At 37.8% G+C, this 23325-nt stretch overlaps 1 protein-coding gene across 6 annotated transcripts in view; it reads right to left on the minus strand.

The window, feature by feature from the left end:
- Positions 1 to 23325, minus strand: part of Enox2 (ecto-NOX disulfide-thiol exchanger 2) — a 279678-nt gene that overhangs the window by 241304 nt on the left and 15049 nt on the right. The window contains exon 1 of one of the 6 annotated variants that reach the window (XM_075957584.1): positions 22353 to 22780. The exons of 4 other annotated variants lie outside the window; for them this stretch is intronic. In XM_075957584.1, the coding sequence (XP_075813699.1) occupies positions 22353 to 22374 (22 nt within the window). In that variant the 5' untranslated portion in view covers positions 22375 to 22780. Of the gene's footprint in view, positions 1 to 22352; positions 22781 to 23325 lie in introns of those variants that run through there. One more of the 6 variants, XM_075957585.1, reaches the window with a different exon arrangement.

The raw sequence follows: 23325 nt of genomic DNA on the forward strand, positions 1-23325 counted from the left end.
AAAACTATAGGTAAAATAAAACATATTTGTGACATTCCATTCAGACTTTCTACCTATCGTTCATGTTGACCACCACTTTCCTGAGTTGATCCTCCACCATCTTTTACATCTATGGCTGCAAACAGTCTTATAACTAACCTCTCTGACTCCATTTTTCCAATCTTTCTCCCTTCTCTTCCTATCCAGTTTTATCATTCAGAAGGCAAACAGAATAGTCTTTCTAAAACTCGAGTCTGGACATATTTCAAGTTCTGAACAAAGGCCATAATAGTTCTCCATCACCTAAAAGGGAAAGTGTCCATCCTTAGCATAGTATAAGTAAATAATTTGCCCTCTACTCATACTAATTACTTTAACTTGACATTTCTCCACTTTCCCAACCACATAACAAACAACAGAAATCAAAGTCATAAGAAGTAAGGTTTTTTATCATTTATATATGAGAAACTATTCTAAACTACATATTCTTGATCATTATAGATATACAAGATAGGTTTTCTTGCTACATCTATTTGTAGATGAGGAAACTGAGACACAAAAGCAAACTGAATCACTGAGAGTTCAAAACTTTCTCATATTGTTTCAGAGTCTGCGTTTTTGTATATGTTGTTTCCATCGGATGGAATACTTTTTGTTCCCTTTCCTAATGAACTTTTACCATTCCTCAACAATAGGACCGACTATTATCTCTTCTCTAGCACTACCTTCCCCAGGTAAAACTAGGGGTTCCTTATTGGCACTGGAACATAAAATTAATATTAAAACTTACCTGAAGAAAACAACTACCTAATACTTAACACATCAGAACCATGACTTAACCGTGTCCAGTAGGCCTTGCTATAAGCAATACAATGCAACAAGAACTATCTACTCTGGGTTGGATATGCCTCAGCAGTAAAGAATATGTACTATTCTTGCAGCAGATCGGAGTTTGGTTCCAATTATCTATGTCAGGTAACTTATAACTGTCTGTAAATCTGGCTCCAGGGAAAGGCAATCCCTCTGGCCTCTGCAGACACTTATACTCATGTGCACATACCCCTCCACCTGCATATACACAATTAAATATAATAAATATTTTTAAAGAAGAAAAGAAAAAGAACTACCTGATCTGCCTAGTATGGCAAGACAACCCATCACTTAAAATGACAGAAACCCTTATATTTGCTATGACTATGGAAGAACCAGGGAAAGAATAGAATCTTATTGCTATTCTCCCTTTGCAACCCCATCCCCCTAAAACCATTATTATATAGCCACATCACCTAATCATTTACAGGTGGTCCAAGGGTGAGCTGCAATTTCCACCTGTGGAATACCCTTATGTGGGGCCAAATAAAAACTTAACCCCGCTTCATAATCCCCAATAAAGTGATGTCTGCTTGTATAATTGGACCTGTGAAAAGCAATGAGAAAAGTTTAAAAACAGTGATGACAAGCTTCACTGAAATGAGGAAGAGACTGTAAGACACTGATTACTATGATTTTTACTGAGAAAGCTATATAGTCTTTCCTAAATTGAGCATTAAGGTATAAAAGCTCCTTATTCTCTAACACATTTAGAGTTTGAACACATGTAATCCAGTATCTTCCACTAGGCAGGGATTTAATGAACATTTTGTGAGAACATCTGTTTGTTATTTATCTTTGTCTCATTTTACACATCAGCAAATCCCTTTTTACCACCAGGACAGAATAAAAATCACCATTTCATTATACAACACTCATAATTTTAAATTTCAACTGGGGGGGGGAAGCAATCATCAGCACTGTATTCTACCTGCTGTTAAAGGAAGAAGTAGGGAAGTGCGGAGGGAAACTAATTAAATATATAAATCCCTTTAACACACACTCTGACAATGGCTACTGTGCTTCACTGCTCCACCAACTGCTGAAAACTAAGAGGCGCTATAGCTCTCTAGAAGGATACTCTTATTTTGCTCTCTTGAATTTATGTCAAAAAATTAAAATGATTCTAAGTCAACAGTTTTCTTTGCGTTCTACAGACAGAATTTAAGAAATAAGAACAACAAAATAAAAAGTCTGCTTATAGATCTTAGAAATCTGGGAAACATGAAAAGAGTGTTGGATTTTTTTCAGTGTCCCTACCCTATTATGCGAAGCTACTAGGTGGTCCTTCTAAGTGTATCCAGTTGTCACTGTGAGGAGGAGCCAATAGCAAGGCCACAAGAAATGGCTAGTAGCAGGAAAAGCCACTTCCCACTTTACTACAAAAGGCTTACAACAATAGGATAAAACAATGTTGCCAACTTAGGCAGTGACTACAGGCATTTCTGTACAGCATACTCATAGCACCTTCTTGCAAATGTAGTTACATTTTAAGGGGGACAACAGCACTGAATGAATTACATTAATTACATCAGTAGTTTGTTGATTTTTTTCCATAGATCTAAATGTATTGATCGGCATGTAAGGACGAATATCAAAGCAGAAAGAAAGATACCTCTCTAGAGCTTGCAAGAATTTATAATCATGTATTAGTTCCTATCTACTGCAAGAGGAAGGTTCTCTGATGATGGCTGAGTGAGGCACAGATCTATGGATATATGAGAATGCCTTTGGAATCATTTGATTGCTTTGTTCTTTTAGCAGAAGAGTATCATTTGGTTTACCCTAAGTACCCAGTCTATTTAGTCTCAGGTTTTGTCACCCAAACAGTGTTGGGTATAAGCAGCATTCAAAGGGCCTATATAGGTCTGAGCCTGACAGGGCCCCAAAACTAAGAGACCGAAATGGACACAAGCCCAGATCCCTTACCCAGAAGCTATTTCTAATCCATAACCACCCCTCCCCCATGAAAAACTAGTTTGTTCTAACAGAGTCGCACTGGGGATACCTGATGTGGGATTTCCCTCTGCATGCTGCAATTGCCATTAATGAATAAAGAAACTGGCTTGGCCTGCTGATAAAGCAGAACTTAGGTAGGTGGGGAAAACTGAACAGAATGCTGGGAGAACAAAGGCAGGAGGAGAAGCCATGGAGCCGCCTTCAGAGACAGACAGGCTGAAACTTTGCTGGTAGGCCACAACCTCGTGGTGATGCACATATTAATGGAGATGGGTTAAACTAACATGTAAGAGTTAGCCAATAAGAAGCTAGAGCTAAGGGGCCAAGCAGTGATTTAAATAATACAGTTTCTGTATGATTATTTTGGGGCTAAGTGGCCAGAAACTAACTAGCGGCCACCTTACTACAGATACCAACCATCCTTTTAAGGCCAAGTCCTAGTTCCAGCAGTAGATGGCTAACACAAAGCTATCTCAGTGGCATTTTTGGAGGTTCTTTGTCTCATAATGCTTTGTCTGGGCTTGTTCCCCTTTACACATCCTTTTCATATATATTATGGTTTCCAATTTTGTATTCTTATGGTATTTCTATGTATGCAAGTGTTTGTCTCTCCATGTCTGTATATGTTTCTAGAGCTTTCTCTTTGGCTCTTTTTCTTCTGTTTGCTTGCTTTGTCCTATTCTGGTTTGTTTTTACTTCATCTAATTATGTTTTATTATTTTTTAAGATGTCTGCTTATATTTTAATGGAAGGGTATGGATTTTGCGGGTGGAGAAGTGGGAAGGATCTGGGAGGAGTTGGGGGAGGGGAAACCATAATCAGAATATATTAAAATCTATTTTCAATTTCTCCAACAGTAAGTTATACTGCAAATCTACCATCAGTCTCATATAAAGAAGAACAAGCTCAGCACATATAAGCCTACTAAAGAACAGGAGAATATAATACTCAATCAAATATTGGATTGGGGGTACAAACAGCAAATCTATTACAGTTCAGTGAAGGGGGAAATTAAAGTAGACTATCAGAAGAAAGGGAGACTTTTCTATGATGTATAGGATTTGAGTTAGGTCAAGTGGTTGGGATTTAGAAAGCTGAAGAAGGTGGCCAATGATCAAACTAAGAAACATCATATACACTAACCCTATCCCAACTCTTGACTTTTGTTTGTGAGCACCATCTCTCTCTTTCTCTCCCTTTATCGCTCTGTCCCTCTGTCTCTCTCTGTCTGTCTGTGTGTGTGTGTTGTGTGTGTGCGTGTGCATGTGTGTGTGTGTGTGTGTGTGTGTGTGTGTAGGTCAGAAATGGCTCAGCTGTCATCTTGTCATTTTCTCAGGTATCTTGTGTTTTGAGAAAGTTTCTCTCACTGGCCTGGAGGTCACCAAGTTTGCTGGCAGAGGTCCACTTGTCTCCTCCACCCCGGCTCTGGGATTACAAGTACCTGCTACCACATTGCATTTTTATTGTTTTTTTATTTTTATTTTTTTATTTATTTATTTTTTTAATGTATTTATTTATTAAGGATTTCTGCCTCCTCCCCACAACCGCCTCCCATTTCCCTCCCCCTCCCCCGATCAAGTCACCCTCCCTCATCTGCTCGAAGAGAAATCAGGGTTCCCTGACCTGTGGGAAGCCCAAGGACCGCCCACCTCTATCCAGGTCTCCTAAGGTGAGCATCCAAACTGCCTAGGCTCCCCCAAAGCCAGTACGTGCAGTAGGATCAAAAATCCACTGCGATTGTTCTTGAGTTCTCAGTAGTCCTCATTAAGCACATTGCATTTTTAAAAGGGGCCTGGGAACAGAACTTGGGTCTTCATGCTTTCACGGCAATCGGTTTACTAACCATCTCCCCAGGCCGAAATGAGTTCTTCACATCAGGAAGCATTCTGAAAGCCCCACACCAAGTACTCCCCAACAGATAAAGAAGAAAACAAAATGTGCAGTATCCTTTTTAACCTGATCGGGAACAGAAACTTTCATAGAACTTGATCTGAATATTTGATTAAAGTGATAAGTGCTAAAATATGATTGCGACTTAAACTTTCCATGAAACATTTGCATATTAGAGCAAGAATGAGATCAAAGTAGAGAGAGAAAAAGAGAGAGCATCAACCGGTTGGTGAAATTATGTGGGAAAAGAATTGGATACTAAGGGAGGTCTTCCAATGCATTTTTCTGCTCTTTAGCTATCTGAGGCAAATGTGTTTCTTCGCTATTTTATTAGTTAGAATTAATGAAATGCATGATCATTTCATCTTATTTCTAAGAATATTTTAACCTTCAATTGATGCATCACAATTGGTGGATATTATTAATTGCAAAGAGTGGAATGACCAAAGTAGGTTTGTTCTGTTTTATTTTATAAGGCAAATGTGTTTACTAATGTATATCAAGCTATGGCATATTGCTAAGAATATAAACTTCTCATTAGAAGTAGGGAGTCATTTTTATTTTTTAAATGATTCTCAAACAGGATGACATAGTACTTACCAATGAGCATATAAGACTCTTTTGGAAGCATTTTTCAAGCTATGTCTTCTCAACTTCTATATTTTCCCAAGGTGGCATGTCTCTTCTACATAATTTCAGCATTAGTCTAGACTTAATACTTGTAAACTATTATGAACTTTCATTTTAATCTTCCTTTGAATGGTAGATCATAATTCTAATAGAAACAATGAAGGAAAGGGGGTAGGGGAGAGGAAGAAGAAAGCCAAGGCAATTTTTAAAAGCTAAAGGTAGTAACACAACTCCAGGTTTACAGGTAAGTAAGGTCCAAAGTACTGAGTGAATGCTGTTCATTTGTAGGGATTGGTTCTCTTTTCTCTAGTCTCTAATAAGTGTATTGTTTGCTATAGCCTGGACTTTTCCCAGAAAAGTCATATCTAATTAGGGAACACATGACCTGATGAATTTGGTGCCCTCAGAAGCATGAGGTATGAAAGAATTAGAAAGTTTCTGTAAAACAACTGAATCCTTGTTTTTAAAGTGTGAGTGTGGAGAGGATCAGCAACCCAGCAGCTCAAGACTGGAAGAACAAACAGTAAAGTTATGTGTGTCGGGGGTGGAGGGGTGTGTATTCATAGAAATGCTACGAGACAGAAGCAAAGAAATGCAGAAACTACTTTCAAACAAAGGGATGAGATACAGAAGAAGAAAAGCAGAGAAATGAAAGATAGATTCTTGACAAAGAAGCTGAAGGACTCCCACTTCCTGAATTCAAATATTATGACAAAGGCTAATAGTCAAGACGGGATGATACTAACACAAGGGCAGTCATAAATCAGCACTAGAAATAGTTTTAGTGGAACTTGACAAATATGACGCCAAGACACTCCAATGATCTCTCCCCACAGACACCGCAAGTTGAATAGCTTTCCACATGCCTAACTGGCAGCACCAGAACTAAGGAATTAGGTAAGATGTTATGAGTAAATGCACTGCAAAAGGCAAGAAGCAAGTTCCAGTCCTGTTCTTCTCTCCCTGTCCTGATAAGCAATGTAGAACAAAGGCACCTACCTCCACTGAGGGTGGGAAAGGAATTAAACACAGGTGTTAAAGATAAACCCTAGTACAACACCTATCAGAGTGAAACAGCGCTCTGCAATGCCCACTCTCCCAGGCCAATTTTTGTGTGAGCAATTCTGCTCCAACTGCACCAGGCAGATGGCAATAAGATCAATGACCATGGCTCCTTCAACCTCCTGCAGTAGATCTGGGAGCAATACTTTCCCCAGTGAAGAGGCAGAACATGGAACCTAGTACAGAGCTGTCTTGGAGAGAAGTCTAAGGCCTGTTGTCATGAGACAGTATCCCGTAGAAGGAAAAAGCACTATGCATAGGCCAGAGCCCACAGACTGAGCTCCAGCACCAAAAGATCTGCTCACCTGTGGGGTAAGACACAGTTGCAGCGGTGCTATTTCCCACTGTAAACTGAGCCTGGGAAACACACCTTGCTCCTGAGACCATGCAAAACAGTTTTGCTGTAAGAGTTAGGTCAACCAAGCATACTAGCCTTGGTGGCCAAGGAACAATCTCTGCAACCAATCCTCCCACCTCAGACAACATAGTACTGTCATCCAAGTGCCCATTGATAGGGACTGGAGGAAAGGAGCTGATGCCAAGCAGAGACAGACTTACATTCCATCTTGAATCACAATTATCTGTGGTGTAGCAGTCAGTGCACCCACTGGGACTGGGAATACTTGTAGCTATTAGACTATGATGTGATCAGTTCAGGTGGTCAAGGATCTGCCTTCACAAATGCTGCCCCCACATGGGCTGAACAACATCCACTAGGCTTCAGGTGCAAGGCTAGGACTTTGGTATGAAAATGGCTGTTGGGCTGCTGGAAGTTGGCAGATCCCAAATAACCCCATCTTCATTCCAAAATAATTTGTTATAATCAACCTATAATGCAAAATTTTCTAATGCACATTGTTGTAATGGACCAATTTGTATGGAATCCTAGCTACACCACTAGAGTAACTCCCACAAACATTAGGCAGAGTAAGAGAGGGAAACAGAAAGAAAAGAACTACAGCAAAGCTAGGAAACAATTTCCATAATGAATGCAGTAAGACCTTACTCGTCAATAATTACTGCGAATACAAATGGATTAAATACTCCAATTAAAAGACATGGAATGACTGGATGGATAACAAAATAAAATCCAACGTATGTGTCTTACAAGAAACTCACATTTCCTTGAAGGACTAAAAATGAAGCGGTACAAAGTGAATGGGTGGAAGGATTCATGCAAAGGGAACTGAAAGAAAGCAAGAATGCAGCTGTACATTCATATCAAAAGCAATAAAAAGATACTAGGAAGTTCAGTATAGAATGATAAGGGCTCAATATAGCAAGAGGAAATAAAAGTCTAAATATGCATCTAACACACATAAGAGCATGCAAATACATAAAGCAAATATTAATGACCTCAAGAAACTGAGAGACTTGAACATAAAAACAGCGGGGGACTTTACCATTCCATGTTCAGCAATGAACAGATCACCAAGACAGAAAAATCAACAAAGAAACATCAGAGTTAAATTACACCTCATCCAACAGCTGAAGAACACATTTTTCTCAACATATGGAATATTATCCAGAGGATATCATATGATAGGACACAAAACAATTCTCAATAATCTTTTAAATGAGGCAAGTGTCAGTGTCTACATTGTCCCCAGCACAGTGTGTGTGTGTGTGTGTGTGTGTGTGTGTGTGTGTGTGTGTGTGTATTAGAGAGAAAGACTTAGGAGAGAGGGTGCCAACAGAGAAATTACTGATTATATTTAGTATATTTCTGACCACAATGCAATAAATCTAGAACAGAAGAAAAACAGAAAACTATACAAATACATGTAAATTAGTAATTTACTTTAAAGAATATTTTAAGTAATGTCTATAGCTCTATAGCTTTTTATTGTTTGAGAATTTCATATATTAATATCAAATCAACTTACTTTTGAACAACCAATGGAGAAAAAAATCAACAATGAAGTTTAGAAATTACTTTAACTAAAAAGAAAATGGAGATAAGACTTACCAAAACATGTGGAGCATAGCAAAAAAGTAATAAGGAAGGAATTTCTATGAATCAATGCCCATAACAAGAGAGTAAAAGATTTCAGATAAACTATCACAAGAAATATCAAAACAAAATAAATTAAGCCCAAAGTGAGTAGAAGGAAAAAAATAGTAATGATCAGGGAAGATATAAATCAAATAGAGCTAAAAGAATAATATATAAGATCAAGGAAACAGAGCCGGTTCTTTGAAAAGAAATAGACAAAAATTTTAGCTAGTCAAACGAGAACAAAATGGAGAAAAAAATTTAAAGAAAAAATTACAACTGATATCAGAGAAATGAAAAACAGCATTAAAGGTTATTATGGTCAACTATGTGTCCACAAAGCTAATAATCTAGGATAAATGAAAAAGTTCCTAGACATACATACCTTAGCAAGACTGAATCATGAAGGAACAGAAAACCCAAATGGACCAATCCCAAGTAACATGTTTGAGTTAGTAATGGAAAGTCACAATCAAAAGAACACCCAGGAGCAGGTACCTTCACTCCTGAATTCTACCAAATATTAAAGAAATGATACGTATTCTCCTTAATTTGTTCCAAAAGAACAAAAGAGGAAAGAAATCTTCAAACACTTTCTAGAAGGCTAACATCCCAATATCAAAACCAGAACTCGGCATAGAAGTGGCTCTGTTTGAAAAAAAAATTGATAAACCTCAAGCTAGACAAATAAGGCCAGGGCCACATATTCGTGATTTAATTCATGTGGGATAACTAAAATAGGCAATTGTATTCAAACATATTGGGATAGTGGTTGCTTACCATTCAGGTAGCAGGGAGATATAGAGGGCTAGGAGGTAATAGTTAAAGGAGATCATGGTTTACTTCGTTGTACAATGATGAAATGTTCAAAAAGTAAGAGTTTGGGGGCTCAGTGAAATGATTCAGTAAGGTAAAGGAATTTTCTGCCAAGCCTGACAACTTTTTATTTCCCAGAAATCTACATGGTAGAAGCAGAGAACTCCTGAAAGTTGCTCTCTGACCTCCATCCATGCTCCACGGCACGTTCATGCATGTGTGCGCACACACCAGACAACATATACACAAATACATATATAAAAATAATTGTGGTGACAGTTAGGCGACTATGAACAAACTAAAGATCGCTGATTAAATTATACAATTAAAAGGGTGAATGGTCTGGTATGTAAATGAAACCTCAACAAAGCTTTCAAAACAAAAGAATCAGTAACTTGGGGAGCATATACATAATTCTTTCCCAACATCTGATGGAAGTCTTAGTTTCTTTTCCTATTGCTTCAAATGCAACTTATAGGGAAGGGGGCTTCTTCTAGTTCACAGTTCCAAAATACTGTCCATAACTGCAGGGAAGTCAGGGCAAAAGGAAATTCCATAGTCAAAAGTAATGAATGCGTGCTACTACTTAATTCCGTTGCTCCACTTAGAGACTCAGGATCCTACTCAGGGAAGAGTGACACCCACAATGGGCAGGTCTTTCCAATTCAATGAAGACAATCAAAACAATTCCCCACAGCCACGCCTAAGACCAAACTTCCAAGTGATTCTAGAGTTCACCAAATGAACAATGAACACTATCCATCACAAAGGATACTGTACGAAAGCACAGCAGGGCTGTTTGGTGCAGTCCCTAGGGACGAGCTGAAGCAGAGCTACACTACACAGCGGAGTAATCAGTTCATGTTGTATTTTGTGTGGCTTTGCTTAAGAAAAGGGAAAGATTTTGATTCACTTATGTAAATATTCAGTAACTAGAGCTACTCAAAAATCAAATTTCTCATCTTAGAGTAGGGAGAACACAATTATTAGAAGTTTCCAGATATAAACAGTATTAACCTATTAAGGATGAAGTGGATAGGTGCATGTAATACGTTGTGTGTATATATTGTAGATAGGGAGAGATAACTTAATAAATTTCAAAGGTTTCTTAAAATCCTACAATTTTACTAAAATTCACACATTACAAAGTTCATCAAAACTTGCATCTGTAAGATTTTCCCCATGGAATAATTTTAACAATAGTCAAAAGACAATGAATGCTTGTATATTTTTATACCAGACATAAGTCTCAATAATGATTTCTTATAAGATAATAAAACTTGATCTTGTGGTTTAGCCTTCTCCAATCTACACAAGTTGTCTCCGGGTCAGTTATTTCTTAAAGAAGGTATGTACTCAATTACACTTACTTTTTAGTCTGCAGCTTTAAAGGTAACGTGAATTTCAACAAGAAAAACATCCTACCCTGTACTTAACACTAATAACAGTTAATGAATGCAAAGCACTCTGGATTAAGTCCTTCATTTCTACCATCTCCTGGCCTTTCCCCAGATATGGAACATGCAAGCTGTTGATTTTTATAAGTTGCTTCTAAAGCTCTAGAATGAACTATTTGTATGAGCATTTCAAATCTTTTGGCAGAAAGCCACAAATGCCATAAGAAACTGGCATTTGGTCCTCCTGCAATGCTTTTATTCTCTGTTGAGAACTTTAACTTGAGATCATGAAGGGAAATCATTTGGCAGCTATATCTAGATTTAAAAACTCATGGGGCAGCAATTTCTACTCCACTTTATTCTTTAAAAGTCCTTAGAATTGTTCTCTGTTGAAAAAATTCAAAAAAAGAAAAGAAAAAAGAAAATTCAAATCCAGATACCATGAGAAATCTGCTTATATAATTATCATGTTTTTCAATACCAATGGATAATTTATTGTTCCAGTAGAAAGCCGACTAATAGCCTAGGGAACTATAAATGACAAACCAGCTTCAAGTATTTCTGTCACTAGATTGGTCAAGGAGCATCAACATAGATAGTAGGTGTTAAGTAGTACTGACTTATCCTAGCTTACTGACAACTTAGGCATGTATAAAAATTCTATATCAAAATTTTGAAATGAAAAACATCTACAGTGAAATTGTACTCACTGTCACCCTTGAAGTTCATGCCTTGGAACTATGTTCTAATGTTCTGACATAGCCCTTCTCTTCCTTCCAGTAATAAATCTCCATGGAGAAGGTCCAAGAAGGGCATTGCCTTAGATCATATTTCATGCTAGAGTGAGGATCTTCTCTACAGCTTTTCTCTACGAGAGGACAGCCAAAAAAATGTTCCACAGAGTTTGTTGTTGGGTTAGTATTCTTTTCATTTTAAATAGATGTACTTTCTCAGATACTAATTGATAAAATTAAAAATAGACATTTAAATGTTCAACACATATATACCTTGTGTAATGTTTAGATCAGAATATTATATCATATTTAGTTCCTCCAATATTTATTACTTCTCAGTGTAAAAACATTCCGAATCCTTTCTTGTATCTAATTTGAAACATACAGAACATGACTTACATACTCTCAACCTACTGTGTACCACAGAAAACATCTCCTGTGTATGAGTGTCAATTCTGGTATATTTGGTGATTTGTTGGGCAGCTTTTCAAGTGCTGGGGATGGAATCCAGGGCTACACACACGTTAGTCAAGCACTCTACCACTAAGCTACACTGTCAGCCCCTAGATAGAAATACTTGACAAAAAGTATGCCTTTCTCATTTCGGTCCCAACCCATTTGTTTTCTTCTTGTTAAAAGTTCAAAGGGCCAATCGGTAGGGCACTCAGGGAACATTATTTGAGAGAGACAGACATATTATTAGAATTCCAGGCTTATTTTACCAATGATCATGTTTCTGCCCAAGCTTATCCCCTTTTCTGCCAGATTGTGTTCTTTGTTGCTCATATCATTCAAAACAGCCATAAGCACCAATATTCATTAATTACACAAGCTATATTTATTGTATTTACTTTGTGTCCCACCCTTATAAACTATTTTCCTTAGATATCTTAAGCATTCCAATTATTTTTTTTTCATTTCAAGAATCAGTTGTAGAAAAAGCAAAGTTCAGCATTGGTGTGGAAGAATTGTCTTTATTCTGTCAATCATGTTATAAATAAATGCTGATTGGCCAGGCAGGAAATATAGGTGGGAAAACCAGACAGGAAGTAGAAATGATGTAATGAGAACAGGAGAATTCTGGGAAGGAGGAAGCTGATTCCACCAATTTCTGCCCAGACCACCGAAGAAGCAAGATGTGATCTGCAACCACTGAAAAAGGTACTGAGCCACATGGCTAACACAGATCAGAAAAATGGGTTAATCAAGATGTGAGAGTTAGCCAGTGAGAGGCTAGAGCTAATGAGCCAATCAGCTTTATAACTTATAGAGATCTATGTGTGATTTTCTTTGGGGCTAAACAGTTGTGGGATACAGGGCAAGATAAAAACCCCAACAAACAAACAAGCCAGGCCCCTTCATATTACACAGCACGGTCTTATTATGATTTAAAATGGGATTCTCATTACTTGGCCCTAGGAAGTTATCTATCTATGGCCATGTCAGTTATTAAAGTGTATATTGGCTATAATTGACTACATACCTCTGATATACTAAGTCTGTTACCCACAGACTTACTAAAAGCATCTTCAGTGACCTGATTGAAATCAATTCATTAGATATTTAATAATCAAGATAAAATGTAACATACAAGTCAAAAAAACTCTTCCAGAAACTTTTCTGAATATTAAATATGCATTATCACAATTATTTTATATTCTTCTCATTCTCTAGCACAAATTGAGGTGAATTCAGACTGTACAACTTCCACTGAATACTCTGGGCAAATTTCTATGACTCAGTCAAGTATATAAAGATTGACATTCTTTGTAGCTCTTCTTCCACCTCCAAACCCAAAAGTGACAGAATTTGAGAAAATGCCAACAATTTTATGGGGGAAGAGTTGGCAGTCTAGGATAGAGGATCAGAGTGGCAACGAGGAGACTATATAAAGAATCTAAACAAAATGTTCTTTACAACCTCTCAGAGGCACTGACTGAACACATCCCAAATTTGCTTCAATGACAGCTAAATAGAGTGCTTTCTTTACATTTCTCACCTTAACCCATCTGGGCTTTTCACAAGGAAACACATCCTTCACCTTCTCCTCCCTCTCCTTCCCATCCCCCACCCTCCTCCCACCCCCACCCCCTTTCTCCTTCTCTTCCCTAGGAATGCGTACACACAGGAGGGAGCACAACCATTCACATTTAAATACGAGTGAGTCATCGAGAAAGAAATACAGTTTGGGGAGTTTAAAGTCAGAGGTGTTAACAAGTTAGTGTTCTAACAACCTTGAATGAGAAGAACAACTATTATTAGTTGGGAATGCTGAGGAGTAAATAAAAATGATTTGTGAAGGAATCCTAGCAAAGCCCTATAGTATACCTTTGAGAAACACTGCTTGTCTACTCGGTTCAGTCATGGAAGTGCTTGATCGGAAAGAACTTTTTTAAAGTAAAGGAACCAAGGTCTTGATTCCTTAACAGAGTATCTTTATTTAAGTCACTAGAAATTAGGGTTGTAGTGTAGGGGAAGGAAGAGAGAAGGGATTAAAATTTTCCTATAGATTTAAATGTATTTTGATTTTACAGTTTCTCAAAACTGTAGCTGAGCTACAGTCTTTTTGGTCCTCAAAACAAAGGGACTTACTTATGAGTATTGTAGGGAGTCTTGGGTGATGCTTTAAAGCCTTAAGATGAACTAGTTTGAACCTCCCTAGGCTAACCCAGTAAGGACAGAAACATCAATAAATTCTGTGAATGAATTTAAATGTTACCAAAAAAGGAGACGAGATCTTCTGTTCATTGAAAACTGAAAGCCCACAAAGAAAGTGAAGAATGCCAAGGGACAGTCTACAAGAGCTAGTGCCAGGACAGGCTCCAAAGCTACAGAGAAACCCTGTCTCGGAAAAACTAAAAAAAAAAAAAAAAAAAAAAAAAAAGAATGCCAAGGGACAGAATGGGAATTTAAGGATGTGCAAAATTTTTTTTGCAATTAAAAAGAATATAAAGAACTAGGATCCAGGCAACAGAGGGCAGGTCAAGCAGTCATAATTGTTACCATATAGTTTAGTAGGCAGCAATATCCAAGTATATTACCCGTGTGTTTTTGTAAAACTATGGATTAGAAGCTGGGCTCTTTTTAAAGCCACCAAGAACAACTAATATGCATGAACTCACATGATAATAAAAACAGAGAGATATGTCTGCGTAGAGACAGCAGTGTTTCTCATTCAAAGTCTTCCAAACTTTTAATGAAATTTTAAGTAGTGAAATGATCTGGAAAGGGCATACATGTTCAAGGAAAGTTTGTCAGGGAAGAAATGGGACCAGGAAAGTAGTGAGTCATGAGTATATGAAAGGTGGAATAATCTAGTAGAGGAAAGTGGAAAGGTCTGTGAAAGCTAAAATGCATACAAGAATCCATGACCTAAGCAGCGGAGCCAGGAGCTCTTTCTTCTGATTAACTACACTTTAGCTTAGAAATCAGGGCTTACAGCCAGATCTCAACAGCACCCAGTATGATGAGAAAAACAGTACTGATGAGAAATGCAGAGTAGAGCTCTCATTTAAATTTAATTGAGATCATAATTTGTCAAATCACTTCTGAAAAAAATGCATTTTAGGCCATATTTAAAATTTAAATTATCCATCAAGAGAAATGCAATTCCCTATATGTCAAAGGAACAAATATCTCTGTTTGATTGACCATTGATACAATTATCAGTGGGGCCATCACCAAAAATTCTCCAGTTTCACTCCTAATACCACACTCAATAGATGGGACTATTTAAACTTCAATTGAATTAAAATCCAATAAAATAATGTGATCATTTGAAACAGCCATCTTTCCAAGCTGACTAGTCACATGTCATTTAGTGGCTACTGTGTTAGGAAGGGATGGGTCAGAATATTTTATCATCATAGACAATTTTCTCAGATAGTATTGGGTTAGTTATCAGAAGACTAAATGATAAACCAAAAATCAAACCATTTCAATTACAGTTTTAAACAATGTAATTAGTATTCATATTCATAGAGAATACAGATCTGCACTAACATTTTATGCTTCACTTTGAAGAGTAGTTATCAAAAATCAACTTTGCAGAAGAACCATTTGAGGGGTTTTATTATTACTAAAAGAATGATTTTGTAGGTCTGGATCTAGGAATATGTATTTCTGCATTTTGAGAAATGTTATGATTATACATCAAAATATTCCAACTGATTCTGTCAACTGATGGATAAAGAAAATGTGGTACATACATACAGTAGAATACTATGCAGCTACAAACAAGAATAAAATGCTCTCGTCTCCAATAATACGGACGAAATTGAAGATTTCCTTTTGTTCCTTTGGTTAAGCACAAAAATTCAGACAAAAAAATACAAGTTCTGCATAATCTCACTCACATGTGGGATCTAAAATAGTTGATCTTACTGAAGTTTCGGATAGAATGTTTGTTACCAAGCAATTCTAGGAAGAGCAGAGCAAAGGCCAGGGAGGATTGGTTGGTGAGTGGTAAGTGATAAGCAGGGATAAAGACACTTCACGGTGTGTGCTGTTGCATAATAAAGAGGCCAAAGGTAACAACTGTGTTGTATATCTGAAATGTCTGGAAGAAAAAAAATGGAAGGAGTTTTCAGCACAGAGAAATGATAAAATGAGCCAAGGCATGGTGCCTAAACTTGTAATCCCATCACCTGGTAGGTTGACACAGGAAAACAATGAGTTACAAGTCACTCTGGACTACACAGAAAGTTACAGGTCAATCTGGGTTATATAGCAACCCACTCTCGCCTCTGCCTAAAAGGAAAGATAAGATAAATGTTTGTGGAAATAGAAATATTTAATATAATTTGGACATTACACAATGTATGGATGTGTTAACACTACTTAGATAATACCCCATTAGTAGGCAACATTTTTGGATGGCTTTTATATAGTAATTTAAAAATAAATGTAATTTAAATATTTAAAGTTTTTACCTGACATAATACCATGGGGAAAATTCCAATTATCATTTTATGCGTGTGTGTATTATTTCCTATAAGTACATATGTATTATACATATCGATTTATTTTCAAGTGTATATATATATTACTATATATACATAATACAGACTTTCCCTCTATGTAAAATTACAAAATGTTCACCAAAGACAATGGAACATTCAAGATACAGTGGATCTGTGAAAATATTATTAAGCATAGAAAAAAATCAAGCAATAGGAACAAATCTGTTGAACAGAATATCCCAGAATATCTGTGCAAAGCAGAAGTATCTATCAACCCACTTTCTGGAACTCTCTGAAATGATTCTGAAACTTGAGATAGTAGGAGAGGAGAAAAACCTTGGTACCGCTGCAGGTGGCCTAATATTATAAGTCAATACTTTTGTGTGAGACACTAGACTGTGGGCTGAGAGATGGGTAAAAATACAGTTAATGACTTCAAGAACTCAGTCTACTAGAGGAAGATAGAGCAAGGATAAGTACTATAATGCAGTAGCAGGTGTGATTGGAGCTGAATCTTAAGTGTCAAGTGATTCTCAGTCGCTGAAGATGTGAAAGGTGGTAATTTAAATATAGAGAATAGCATGGAAGAAGCATAAGAGCTTTAAAATGTGGAGGGTACCAGGTGACCCAGAAGTAGTCTAATTCATAAATAAATAGGACATACATAGTTGTATGGTGTAACATTGGGGTAGAAAAGCATTCTGGGTGGCTGGGATATAACTACAGATTATCCTAAATGTCTCTGGTTAAAAAAAAAATTCCTTTAGCAAAAAAAAAAATATGAGAAGCACAGCTAAGTATTAGATCTGTATTTAGGGAAACACTGTACTAGCTGGGCATAAAAGGTACTGGGCAGGTAGGAGAAGCAGAGATGATGTGCTATGATTAGTCATTTGGCTGCATGGAAGCAAAAATAGACTCTACTTGCAATGTTTCTTACTGCAAAAGGCTAAATATCAAGAGAAAAGCAACAGAATAGGAAAGACTTTTTTAAAACAAAGCTGAAAATCTTAAGAAAACCACGAAGAGTGGCAGCATTTCAAAACTGCTGGGAATTCAGTGGTCCTTCTTGACTGTCCATAGAGGATCCACGGGGGGGGGGGGGGGGATCAGAAAGAAACTAAAAACAAAGTGTCAATGGTCTAGTGAGCAGATGCCTCTGCACTGCCTAGGCCTTCTGAAGTCACAGACAACTGAATATCAGCTTTTAACTCGTGCACACGCAGCTTCTTCAGTGGAGTATATGGAGACTCCCTGCATATTGCATGTGGTTAAGAACAAGGGCTCTGGGGCAAACTTTCGGTGATCAAATCTTGGGACTAGTAGTACTGGTATATATGGTGGTGCCTACCTGATAAACATTGTACTTGAGAGGGGGGAAAGGAAAATTATAAAATCTAGGCTACTTTGTGTTACATAGAACATCTGAGGTCAGCCTGAGAGGTACATAGTAAGACTATGTCTCAAAGAGCAATTTAAAAAAAAAGGCCACAATTCTGAAGCCTAGTAATTTTAAGACCTGATAAGCACGTTACTTAATAGTCTGTGCTGGGTTCCATCCAATTGAGCTGTTAACCAAAGGGCTCCCATGGAAATCGCCCAAACAACCCAAGAAAAAGGAATGTGCCTCAGTTTTTTAAATGTTTAAATGGAAATACTACTATCTACCTAAGGGAATTATTATGGATGTTGATGAACCCATACATACAAGTTATTTATTTAAAATAACAACCTGCTACAGAATAGGAATCAAAAAATGTTAGCTCATCTATGTATATATGAGTGATGAACACACATTGAGTTATACTATGCATGAGTATTTTATCTCTAGGATGTCATATTTCTGTTCAGGAGTCCAAGGAGCACCTGAAGTATACTGTCCTGCATAAACAGCATGCCTTAATTATTATTCCTTTTTAAAAGATTTTTATTTTTCGGGCTGGAGAGATGGCTCAGCGGTTAAGAGCATTGCCTGCTCTTCCAAAGGTCCTGAGTTCAATTCCCAGCAACCACATGGTGGCTCACAACCATCTGGAACGAGGTCTGGTGCCCTCTTCTGGCCTGCAGGCATACACGTAGAAAGAATATTGTATACATAATAAATAAATAGATATTAAAAAACATTTAAAAAAAGATTTTTATTTTTCTTTGAGGGGGGAGGCATGCCACATTGCCTCATGGAGTATGTGGTGATCAGAGGACAGCCTGCAGGAGGAGATTTTCTCCTTCCGTCATATGGGTCCCAGGGATCTAACTCAATTCATTAGGCTTAGTGGCAAGTGCCTTCACCTGCTGAGTCATGCTGCCACCCCTTGAGTATTATTCTTAATAAGGATATTAAGTCATTTTTAATAAGGATTTCCATTTGTAAATATTCTCAGTGATCTTCTCAAGTAGGCTGGGCCTGCCCTCTTCTTCACTGAACACAGTTAACAGGTGTCCCCAGCTTTACAGCCCTGAAGAGCTGAAGCCCAGAAACTGACTTTGTAGTTTTGCTTGGACCCAGTACAGGAAAGGGAACGTTATACAGATCAAAGACTCTTTTTCCTTCTCCAGTTTAAAAAAAATACCAATTTCTTTTAAAAGCCTCCAATAAGTTCCTTTTCATTTAAATTCACTGCGCTTGTTCCCACGAAAAGGAATTAGTGTGAATTGGAGGTGAAGAAGGGGGTTTTGTTCAAAGCTTCTAACGGCATGAGAAATTGTCCACTGAAAAATCAAGACTTTTTTAATACGGAGCTTCCAATCACATGTTTACAATTCCCCACGTCTCCTTTCTGCAAACTTGACCTACAACTCCTTTTTTAATTACCAAATCTCACTTAAGCTTAAAGAAAGATGAATGGGCTTCATATAGTCCTCCTTTCCCTTAAATAGAGGAAGTACTGCTTTACTTTACTTTAATATATATTAAAGACATAATCTTGGATGAAGATAAATTCTAACCACATGGTGGCTGAGGCAATATAGTCATTACCATCCTCATATGTTATTTTTCTAAAAGTTGAAAGAACACATTATAACAATATTTGTCCTATCTCTTTTCTCTTGTTTTTTAGTCTTTGAGGAAGGGTCTCACTCTATACTTCAGGCTAACCTTGAACATGTGGTGCTCCTCCTGCCTCTGCCTCTCTGCCTCTCCACCTGCCTCTGCCTTTGACTCTGCATCAGAAGTACAGGGATTGCAGGTGTGTGCTGCCACCATGCCTGGCTTTACTCATTTCTGCTGCAACAACACTCTTGAACACTGCCAGATGCTGGGAAACTGTGCGTGGCATGAGTGCAGTCATTTCCCCAGGACATGAGAGCTCCAATAAACTGATGTAAGAACGACCCCACGAGCAATGTCTCCTGAAAGGCTTTGAAAGAAGAGTTTGATCAGAGACGAGAGCTAGAGCTAGTGTGAATTACTCAATGTCTGCATCCCTTTGCTGAATTTAGAACGCAACTTTAAACAGCATTCCCTTCTTTGGTGGTACACAAAGTCTGACTTTTCATTAAAAGGAACAAATTGAAAAATCTATTTGAGAACTTTAAAAGACTGATGAGAGAGAAGTGAGGAGCGCAGGGAGGGAGGAGGAAGAGGAAGGAAGAGTGAGCTACATAGTTTTTCTGTTATCTGTGCAAAAATATTCTCATTTTGAAAACATAACAGTTCACATTCATAGCCAGGATATTTTCAAATACATACTTATGAAAACCATTTATAAGTCCACTGAGCAAAATATTACAACAAATTATCTTATTGGGTGGAAAAATATTTTACATTAACCTTTAAATCAGACAAGATTTGTTTCCTCAAAACTTCAATTTTTACTTTCATTCATATTGGTATATAAATTTGCCAGAACACTAGTGTGTTACAAAAGGATAGACTGTTTCTGGAAATAACTAAATGTAGTCTTCTCAACTTGTAGCATAGTCCAATTTACCTGAAACCTATTATTAAAGAGATAGTGTGCTATAAGGGAGAAAAAATAAGCACACATTTTTTTTTTTAAATCAGATGATTTAATCTATGAGTTCAGGCTCTGCCGCTCAGTAGGTGTAAGACCTCAGGCCAGTTACTTATCCTCTGAGTCTCGGTATCGGCTTTCTTACCTATAAAATACAGATCACATCACTACCGTTGCCACATAGAATTGTTACGAGCTTAAACTGAGAGTATGATTTAAATCACTGTAGAAATGTTTTACATATCCACTGTAACCCTAACAATTAACAATTGTAATATAACCTTAATAGAATAAAACCACTAAAGAGTTAAACATATCCATTACTAACACACGAAACAAATGTAGCCATTAAGGCCACCTGGTTGAATTTGGCATTATTCATGTGCTCACCTTGAATTGAGAGAGAGTAAGGGGATGCCACCATTTCTTTTAATGTAAACATTGTACTAACACAAAGAAGTGTTCCCAGAACCCTGATTGCTTCGAGCTGATGAGGGAGGGGGACTTGATCGGGGGGAGGGGGAGGGAAATGGGAGGCAGTGGCGGGGAAGAGGCAGAAATCTTTAATAAATAAATAAATTTTTTAAAAAAAGAAAAAAAAAGAAGTGTTCCCAGATACAGCAATTCCAGGAGCATAACAAAGTCCAGTATTTTTCACTGCCAGACATCTACACCAGCATTATCAGCACGCAAAAAACATCTATGTATTGAGCAAAGCAATGTTTTCCATGAGAATATAGCTACCTAATTTATAATGACAAAATAAGACATCTCTGAATTTAACCAGAGGAAAACAACCTCAGCAACTTGTCACATTAAAATGTCCAGATACAGTTCCTTGGGAGTCGTGCCTGCACTGGTAGATGGAGAAAACACCTAGCAAGCACAACTTTCCAACACTTCCAGAAACAAACCAGCTGATAGCCAGGAAGGAAACCAAAGCCATAAATTCAAAGAAATGGGCGGCAGGGAGACTACACAAACCTGCTGTTGCTTTAACTGCAGACAATTCAATTCAGCAGCTGTTGGTCCAGGGACTAAGGTTCACTGTATGCTCCTCAATGTAGCCTTGAAACACTGTTACTCACTCCCTTCTCCACATCATCTGCATGCTGCCCCATTAATGAGGAGCAAAATCAACTGTCAAACCACGCATCAAAACAGAATGTGATCTTTTAGCTGTTCAGCACAGGAGATGTTCTTTTAAGAATGAAACAAGAATGTAGATGCAAGTCCTTGGCAATAAATGATATCCAAAGTACTCAAAACCCATGCAGCTAGAGGGACTAAGCTCCTGGTCTGTTCAGTGGGAAAGTGAAACTTTCTCAAGGTTTCTTATTTGCAAGGGTCCTTCTTGCCTAACAGCTGTATAACAAGCCTTTGAAACAGCACGCATAAGTGGCTGATCAGAGCCCCAGCGTTTGCATTATTATGCACCAATATTTTTCTGAAAGCTTAAGCAAGCACTTAAGGAACATTTTAGATCCGATGATATGTTACAATACGATGGCTTTGGATGGCATTTTAAGCTTTGCTGTTTCCAGCACTTTTTTTTCAGCACCATGAGAATAAACAACAATAATACACGATATTAATCAGCCTGAGTTCAATACTGAAAGGAAAAGAAATTGACGGAAAAGATGTGCTCCGGAATGCTTCCCATTAGAAGTTTCCTTACTCTTAACTACATGGAAATCCATACAACCAATTAAAAAAATACAGGAGCTTAAAAACTCAAGAGCAAAACAACATACTGAGAGTTTCAAAATTGCTTTTTGCTTCCAAAACACTGTCCTGTGTGCAAACAGTATAGGCATTATCACATACTACCAGTTGCAGACGTAAGACTTGGGAAATTCAATACAAGAATACAGCAGAGAAGCGTGAACAATTAAGGGATCGCGACTACCAATTTAACAGAAAACCCAGATTTCACACAGCAATCTACCACACGCATAGCTAGGGAGTTTTATGCAGCTATTTTGTTTAGCTTGTTAGGATCCCATTTATCTTTCAGGCTAGTAGAACAGGACAAGAAATAAGAGAAAGAAATTCACTTTGAAACCAAAGAGAAATTTCAGAGAAAATAAAACATACTATACCTGTATATTGTACCAGGAACATTGTGACACTCTTCGGGGAACTGTTTCACGCTGTATCCTACTGTGAGTTATTCACTCCTGACCCTCTTCTCTCCTCAAAAAGAAAAGCCAAAACACCCTAAGCCCCCACTACACACTATCCCTAACCCACCCCCCCATGGAGGGGGAAAAAAAACCACAGCCACAGTTCCGCTCAGATCCGATGCTTCTGTTAAGCTCAGCTCCAGCCGAGCAACTGAGCTCTAGCAACGGAGCACGGGGAGGTGGATTCTGATGCCAGTGGCACTTCCATCCACTTCACTTACACAAAAGCAGGCAGTGGAAAATCCAGGAGCCTTGAAGACAAGGGCTGGAGCTGCCTTTTCTGAATTGCTATTACTGCATGTGTCACCATCCATCTCCAATGACGGACACTTATAGGCTGAATTGGGAGTGGAGGGGGTGGGGTGGGGGAGGTTGGAGAGCAGGTGGAGAAGCAATTAGCAGTATGTTCATTGGAGAATTCGTTCGGGATTTCATACATCAGTGCCTAAAGAAACAGCATGCAGTTGACAAATCAGAACTTTACGATTTGCATGCCTTAAAAGAAATCTTAGCTCGCAGCTCCAAACAAAATAACACTTAGCCACACTTCCAGGGTATGGAAAGTCGCCTCTCTACTTTCTCTTTCCTCTGGCTACCCTTGTTCCTGACAAATCAACATTCTGAATGAGTATTTGCTCATTTTCCCTAAAGAATTATATTTAAAAGGCTGAGAGCAAGGGAAGTATAAAGAAATTAAATTCTATTGAACATGACATCTCTTAACAAAAAGACAAGCTAATTATTTTAAGCCAACTTCCCATCGCTACTCCCATTCTCCAGGTGCAGCTTCCACACCTATAATCAATTGATCAAACAACTTTTGTGCATCTATTTAACCCCCCAAAAATGGCTATCTAAAACTAATTCATTTAAAATAAAGCTGAAAAGC

This window comes from Microtus pennsylvanicus, chromosome X, assembly GCF_037038515.1.
Source record: "Microtus pennsylvanicus isolate mMicPen1 chromosome X, mMicPen1.hap1, whole genome shotgun sequence".
Lineage (NCBI taxonomy): Eukaryota > Metazoa > Chordata > Mammalia > Rodentia > Cricetidae > Microtus > Microtus pennsylvanicus.